The sequence below is a fragment of the Muscardinus avellanarius genome (genome assembly GCF_963383645.1).
Source record: "Muscardinus avellanarius genome assembly, chromosome: 1".
Lineage (NCBI taxonomy): Eukaryota > Metazoa > Chordata > Mammalia > Rodentia > Gliridae > Muscardinus > Muscardinus avellanarius.
Window position 1 is genome coordinate 130,491,175 of NC_137786.1, and position 8,000 is coordinate 130,499,174.

Below are 8,000 nucleotides of genomic sequence, written 5' to 3' on the forward strand. Positions count from 1 at the left end.
ACCCCAATCCTTAGATTTTTACCCACATTTTAGAAGTCCTGGGGCCAGGGATGTTCTTTCCATCCCTTAGCTTCACCTGGCAGACGAGAAATCAGAGACAACCGGGTGCGGTGGTGCACCCTCGTAATCCCAGTACTTGGGAGGCTGATAGAGGAGGATCCGGGGTTTGTGGCCAGCCTCAGCTACTTAGTGAGGCCCTCCACAACTTAGTGAGAACCTGTTTCAAAATAAAGCAGCACAATTTGTAATATCCAGAATATGGAACCAACCTAGGTCTCCATCAACAGATGAATGGATTGCAAAATTATGGGAAATTCACACAATGGAATTTGACTCAGCTATAAAGAAGGACAAAATCATGTCATTTGCAAGAAGATGGAAAGACCTGGAGGACATTATGTTAAGTGAGATCAACCAAGCACAGAAAGAGAAGGGACATGTGTTTTCTCTAATATGCCCAAACTAGGGAGTATTAGGGATACCAGAGGGACTCCAGATAAAGGAGGGAAAACCTCAGCAAAGCTAGAATGGAAGGGGAGGAGAGGAAGAAGGCTGAGGCTGATTAATGAAGGAGCTACATCTGAATATGTTTTTCTTTTTTTTTTTTTTGAAGATTTAAAGAAGTTTATTAGAAAGATAGAAATACAGAAAATAGAAATACAGCCCCATGCCAAAATGGCATGGGGGGGGGATGACTCGAAATGAATACACCCCATCTGAATATGTTTATAAGTGTGAATGTAGCATGGTCAACCTGGACACTCATTGTTGGGAGGGAAGGGAAGGGGACACGGGCGGGGGTAGCACAAGCACTGTGTGAATGCATGTCATTTTCAATATGATCCACATGAAAATAAAACAAAAACAAAATAAAGAATACAAAATAAGGCTCAGGGTGTCACTTGGAAGTAGAATGTCCCTGGGTTTAATCCCCAGCACCACACACACACACACACACACACACACACACACACACACACACACAAATTCAGAGACAAAATATGAAGGCTTATTTTCGGAGAACAATCTGATCCTTCTTCTTTTTACACTTTTGCTGGTGCATTGTAAATTATGCAACACAGTGAAATTCAAAGCGACACATTCATACATGCACGAGCCATCCTTCTTGCTCTGGCTTATGATTTGAAATCGTTCAACATGTTTGTCTGTTTTTATAACAGAGACTGAACCCAGGGTGTTCTACCTCTGAGCTACACCCCCAGCCTTTTTTGTTTTGTTTTTGTTTTTTGGTGCTACTGGGGATGGAGCCCTTCTACCTCCGGGCTACACTCCAAGACCTATTTTATATTTTATTTGGAAACAGGGTCTCTTAAGCCAGCGAGGCTGCCTTCGAACCTGCGCAATCCTCCTGTCTCTGCCTCCCAAGCGCAGGGATTACAAGCCTGTGCCACCACACCTGGCTTGTTTTTTATTTTGAAAGACTCTCACTAAGTTACCACACTCTGGCCTTGAACACACGCTCCTCCTATCTCAGCCTCCCAAGTACTGAGATCACAGGTGTGTGCCACCACGCCTGGCTTCTGATATATATTTTGTTTCCTGCCAAAATATATACTTGTGTATCATCTTTATTTAGTCAGCTAACAACTGTCCTCCATTTTTTTTTTTTTTTTTTTTAGGAATCCTAGAACACGGATGGCGAACTTTAAGGGCCATGCTCTCCCAGGGAGTTTCTTCCTGATATTTGGACTGTGGTGGTCAGTTAAGCACCCACTCAAGCACTTCCGCAAGAAGGGGAAGAGCAGCCAACTGGCCCGGCACCACCAGCGCCTCGAGGTCATTGAAGCCGCAGTCAAGGTTTTCTTTTCAGTCGTTGGTAAGAGTGGAGTCATTTGGCCCAGGGAATCTCCCCATTACATCTGGAGCTTTTAATCTATTTTCTGAATTCACTGGAAGAGATTTTTCAGCTGGTCACTAGGCTGTTCTATCATCGTGTATATTAACAAACAGAAACTTACACCATGCACACCATGCAAAACTACCAAATGAACCACATTCTTTGCCCTAGAAGGAAGTAGGAAGTAGTAAGAAAGTTGTAGGAGCAGAACATATACTGTATGAGAAAGATATAACACAATTAAAATTAGAAAAAAGAACAAATTAAAATAGAGTAGGCTTATATGCATGAAGTTCCAAGAAAGTACTAAGTGGAGTTTATAATTTAGGAAAAAGCATCTTTTCCCCCCAATTGTCTCCCTTTAAAATCTCAAAGTAATTAACACCCAACTCATTGATATATCCTCCATCTCAAATCTCAAGTAACTATAGGATAAGGAAGTTTGTGTAGAGCACTTGGTAAGGGAGAGAGTGGAAGAGACTGAAGAAGACCCCACGGATGGCCGTGGTGGTGGGTTCCTGTGCCCTGCCCGATTCCAACAAAAAGCCACCCACTCCTGGGAGGGTAAGAACCGAGCCCGATGAGGGATCTTAGTGTGCGACCACCTGTCACCTGTCATCCTGGCCTATTCTCTGGGAAGGGGTGAGGCAGACAGCGCCCCCTGGAGGGAGCGAAGTACCTGGCTTTGTTGGCCTGATCCAGCTGGATTTTCCCAGTCAGACCAGGCCTCAGAAATCTCCTCCTGGAGCTGACAAGTGACAGGGACTCTATGCCTTAACTAATAAGGACAGCATCAACTGTGCATAAATAGAGCTCAAAACCTTCTATTGGGCATCTCAGCTGGGTGAGCTTGACACTAGCTCAACAGCAAGGGCTGGAGCGCCTCCTGCAGGCTTTTCTGAATGTCAGGGACTCAACAGGGGACCAAGCACAGTCCCCAGGCTCACAGGGCGTCCATTCCAGAGCCACTGGCACTCTTCCTGGGTCATTCTCACCAACTCCTTGATCTTATAAGTGACTTTCAGAAAGGGGCTGGTTTGGAGAATGGGACCCAGAATGTAATCACAGCGGACTTCCAGGCTTCTCCAAGAACACTATGGGTACCAGGCATAAGGACAAATCTGCTTCTTACTTTTTTGGGGGGGTGGAGGTTACTGGGGATCGAACCCAGGTATATCCTATCTCCAAGTTACACCTCCAGCCCTTTTTTTTATTATTTTTTTTTATTTTGAAACAGGGCCTCGCTATGTTGCTGAGGCTGGCCTCAAATCTGTGATCCTTCTGTCTCAGCCCCCCAAGTACTGGGATTACAGGCATGTGCCACCATACCCAGCTCAAGAAAATCTGCTTTCTAAGACAGTAATAAAAGTAGAAGGTCTAGAAACTGATGGCTAAGCTGAGTCACAGCTGCATAGGTCTCCCAGCCGTAGCCTTGCTATCCTTCAATACAGAATGGTCATACTTTGTCACAGTATGGCACTGCAGCACCTCCTCCATGTTCTGCCGGTGCTCCCAAGCCAAGGCAGGAGGAGCAGAGCCCCCTCTGTGCCAAGGAGGTGCTCCCTTGAAGTCGCTCCAGCAGATGCCTGGGAGCTGCTTCCCTCCCTCAGGTGTGTGCCGGGATCTTCCTGAAGGTCTCCTCTTGGGTTCTGTGTTCAGCCTGATTTTCTTTCTGGGATCTCTTCTACTGCTCACGTGGCTGGGGAGCCCAAGGACTAGTGATCAGCTAATCACTTCAGGGCGAATGTCTTGCTTCCAGTCCTGTGCCAGACAAAGTCCCTGGGGCCCTGTGTGTGTGGCTGCGTTTCTATTGCTTCTTCTCCCCCACTCACAACCCCCTAAAAGAAGCAACAGAGGCCAGGTGTCTACACAGAGTACTTGGGGACACCTTATTGTACACCGCACGGAGGCAGCAGAGCAGGCCTGGTGACCTGCAGCCTCGTTTAGCACTGGTGCCTTGGGTTTCCGCAGTTGTGACACGGAGCTCCTCGCCCCTCCTCACTTGGCTCCCTGGTCTCCGGCAGGGATCCTGGCTGAGCAGTTTGTTCCTGACGGGCCACACCTCCACCTCTACCATGAAAACCACTGGGTGAAACTGATGAACTGGCAGCACACCACCATGTACCTGTTCTTTGCAGTGTCAGGAATCATCGACATGCTCACCTACCTGATCGACCACGTCCCCTTGGGGGTGGACAGACTGGTTTTGGCTGTGGCAGTATTCACTGAAGGTAACGTAATGGAACCGATGGAGAACAGGGAGGAAAGACGGCCGAGTTGAAATGAGGAGGAATCAGAGTACAAAGGACTGGAAATACGCAAATACAATAACCTTTGCCAGAAAATCCACCTCAGGACTTCTAAAACCTGAATGGGACTTGTTCCTGTGCTCTGTGTGGTCCAGATGACATAGTCCATAAAGCAGCTCACGGAAGCTTGAGGCCTGCAGACAGTCCTCACACATGCTGTGGAGTGTGAGCCTTCCCGCTCCCCCTCTGCCGCCGGCACTCACACGTGTGCACACTCCTGTCTGTGCACAGGTGCACGTGTACAAAATGCCCTTAGAATGGCTGGATGCTACATGTGGGGATAAATCCTTTGGTTAGGGGGAAAATCTGTACTCCACACCACCCCTTGGGGGTATTACTGTCCCCTACTTCATTGGTCAGCTTTTCATCACTAACGGACACCGAGTATTTATTTATTTATTTATTTATTTATTTATTTATTTATTTTAGTGGTACTGGGGTTCCTGGAAACCCTTCTACCTCCGGGCTACACTCCCACACCTATTTTATACTTTTTTTTATTTTTGGAAACAGTCTCTTAAGCCAGCGCGGCTGGCTTCAAACCTGCACGATCCTCCTGTCTCCGCCTCCCAAGCGCGGGGATTACAAGCGTGCGCCACCACACCCGGTGACACAGAGTATTTATAAAGAGAGGTTCATTGGTTCACAGTTCTGGAGGTTTGAGTCCAAGTTTGGGTAGCTCCATTGGTTTGGCCTCCGATGAGGACCATATGTCATGGCAGAAGTCCTTATGTAGGAGCACAAGAATCAGTTTTAGCCAGAGAGAGAGTGGGTTTCCAAATTCCCTTTGGAATGGATTCTGCAGGAATTTTTAAAACCATGTCACAGCCGGGAGTGATGGCACATGCTTGTAATCCCAGTAATTGGGAGGCTCAGACAGGAGGATCCTGGTTCGAGGACAGCCTCAGCTACTTAGTGAGGCCCCTTGCAACTCAGTGAGACCCTGTTTCAAAATAAAGAATAAAAATAGGACTGGAGGAACAGCTCAGAGGTAGAATGCCCCTGGGTTCCATTCCCAGTACCAAAAAAAAAAAAAAAAAAAAAAAATCACATGATACCCTTGGCATACCTATGAAATCAACAGTCCGCATCTTTGTGTTACCCTGTGACATTATGTAAACTAATTTCCTTTTTTTTTTTTTTTTTTGCGGGTCTGGGGATGGAACCCAGGGGCATTTGACCTCTGAGCTATACCCCCTGCCCTATTTTTTATTCTTTATTTTGAAACCAGGTCTCACTGAGTTGTAGCTGAGGCTGTCCGCGAACCGCGATCCTCAGGTCTCAGCCTCCCCATTGCTGGGATTACAAGCGTGCGCCACCACGCCCGGCTTAAACTAAGTTCTTAAATGCTGAAAAATCTAGCGTTGAGACAGGTCCAGAAGGAAGATCCAGTTGTGGCACAAGCCCTGTGCAGTTCCTCTTGCGTAGGTCAGGCAGGCCTCTCATGGTGTTATCTGGTTTGCGGCAGGTTTTCTCTTCTCCTACCACGTTCATAACCGACCCCTGCTGGACCGGCACATCCACTCACTCCTGGTGTTCGGTCTCTTTGGAGGGGCTACCAGCATCTTCCTAGAGGTGATCTTCCGGGACAATATTGTGCTGGAACTCTTCCGTACCAGTCTCCTCATTCTTCAGGGAAGCTGGTTCTGGCAGGTGATTATTCACACCAATGCTCCTTGTGTGATCTGGATTGGGGAGCTGCCTCGAGTGTGCCCCTGGGAAGCCCTGAAAGCAACAGGTGGCCTGAGAATTCAGCAGACATGCCATGAGAATGGGTGGAGATGGCCCTTCTCTCTCCACATCCACCCTCACTTGACCTGTGTAATTTTCTGTTAATATTCTGCTGCTGTATTCATGAGCAAGAACCTGTATAGCAAATACCGTTACCCTTCCCCAGGGTTGGCACTGAAACCTTGCACAGCCCCACTTGCCAACCTGCTCCCAGGACACATGAGCCTTGGGGCTTTGCTGTTTTAAAAAAATCAACCTGAGCCAGGTGTGGTGGTGCACGCTTATAATCCCCGCACTTGGGAGGCTGAGACAGGAGGATCGCGCAGGTTCGAAGCCAGGCTCAGCTACTTAGTGAGACCCTGTTTCCAAATTTAAACCTGTACTAAACCCAGAATTAATGTAGAACAACTTTGCTGGGTGCAAAGGCCTTTCTGTGCTGATGGGCGTGTGGGAACATATTCGGTGGGGAGCATATGAGCCACCCTGGTGGACATGGAAGTTTGGTTACTTCTCACAACAACTAATTCAATGATTAACCTCTCTGTCTAACGCACCAGATCGGGTTTGTGCTGTATCCACCTTTTGGAACACCTGAATGGGACCAGAAAAGTGAGGACAACATCATGTTCATCACCATGTGCTTCTGCTGGCACTATCTGGTGGCCCTCTGCATTGTGGCTGTCAACTACTCCCTCGTTTACTGGTATGTTGCAAAAGATAATTTGTTGTCAAGTATTTCCTCCAACCAGACATTAGGTGTTGATTAACTTCTATCAACGACTGAGTACCAACTATATGCCTAATTCTATGTGAGGCACTCTACAGCATGGTAGATATTATGGCTCTCATTTGCCAACAAGGGTAATGGACCTTTCCCAAGTCAAATGGCCTGAGTCACAGTAACCTGATTTTGAATGCAGGTCTAAGTTTAAGCCCGTGGTGTGATGAGAAAATACTAGCAACCTGTAATGGGCTGGAGGCCCTTGCTACAACTGGTACATCAAGGACCCACCACCTCTTTCTGGACTTATTTTGCCTACTTCCCAGAAATGTTGTGACTATCAAAAGATATGCTAGATCAGAACGTGCGCTCTAAAGGGCTTCTCAGCAGTTTGCAGACTCTAACAGCTAGTAACTCCCATGCAGCATCCCAGGCACTAACACTTCCCCGCTCTATGATGAACCACTAATGTTTTACAGATGGAGAAAGCGAGGCTTCAGAAACTGATCAACCTGGCCAAGGTCACCCAGCTAGAATGACAGTACCCTGCAGTACAAGGGTGACTTTTGTCATATGGTATTACAGTTCTATCGCTGTTGTGGTTGTCTTTTCTTCAGGGTCCTTATTTCCCTAGACCAGAAGCAGACATACTTCACCCAGGACATGTCCACACAGAGCACATGTCCACTGTTTTCTTCAGTTCTACATTCTATCAGTGAAATAGCAAACTGAAGAGCAGGAGACGTAAATTTAGTTTCAAAATTGATATTTCAGTCACCATGAGCCCTTTATTTATTAATGAATAAATAGTTCTGAGAGGTCAGATACATAGGCACATAATCACAATATTTAATAGAAATGTGAAGAAAATGCTTTAAGAATCAGCAGATGCTTTCACCTCCTCGGAGGAGGGAGCAAGAGACTTTTTCTGCCTAGTTTAATGGGTCTGACTGGTTTCTCTGTTACAGGCTTCTGACACGAGTGAAGAAAAATACAGGAGATATCATCGGAATTCAGAAGCTGAAGTCCAATCTCACGTACCAGCCTGCCCTTCTGAATGGCTCAGATGAGGAATGAGACCAGGCCATGGGGGAGGACCACACCCATCCAGTTGAGATCCATCAGCTGGAGTGAATGTAGTGTCCCCTCATTTTGAGACTCATCTTGGTCTGCTCCTCAGTCTCCATATATTTGCATCTCCCCACTTAATACAAAAAACACAGGGTATTAGGCCTCTGGTGTTTTGTGTACTTTGCTAGTTGGGATTTTTAACAGAAAGTCTTTGTTAGTGTAATTCTTTCATAAAGAGAAATGAAGTGACACCTCTGAGCAGCAAGACTGTGATCTCTATGTAGAGGAATCAGACGGAAAATCTAGTGCA

General features: G+C 46.7%; 1 protein-coding gene across 1 annotated transcript; it reads left to right on the top strand.

The window, feature by feature from the left end:
- Positions 1-1,656: 1,656 nt before the first annotated feature.
- Positions 1,657-7,696, top strand: TMEM45B (transmembrane protein 45B; the record flags this gene model as incomplete). Its single annotated transcript, XM_080707938.1, has 5 exons — positions 1,657-1,837; positions 3,883-4,089; positions 5,636-5,820; positions 6,456-6,601; positions 7,588-7,696. The coding sequence occupies 5 exons, from the start codon at positions 1,657-1,659 to the stop codon at positions 7,694-7,696; spliced, it is 828 nt and encodes a 275-aa protein (XP_080564064.1).
- Between the last annotated feature and the right edge of the window lie 304 nt (positions 7,697-8,000).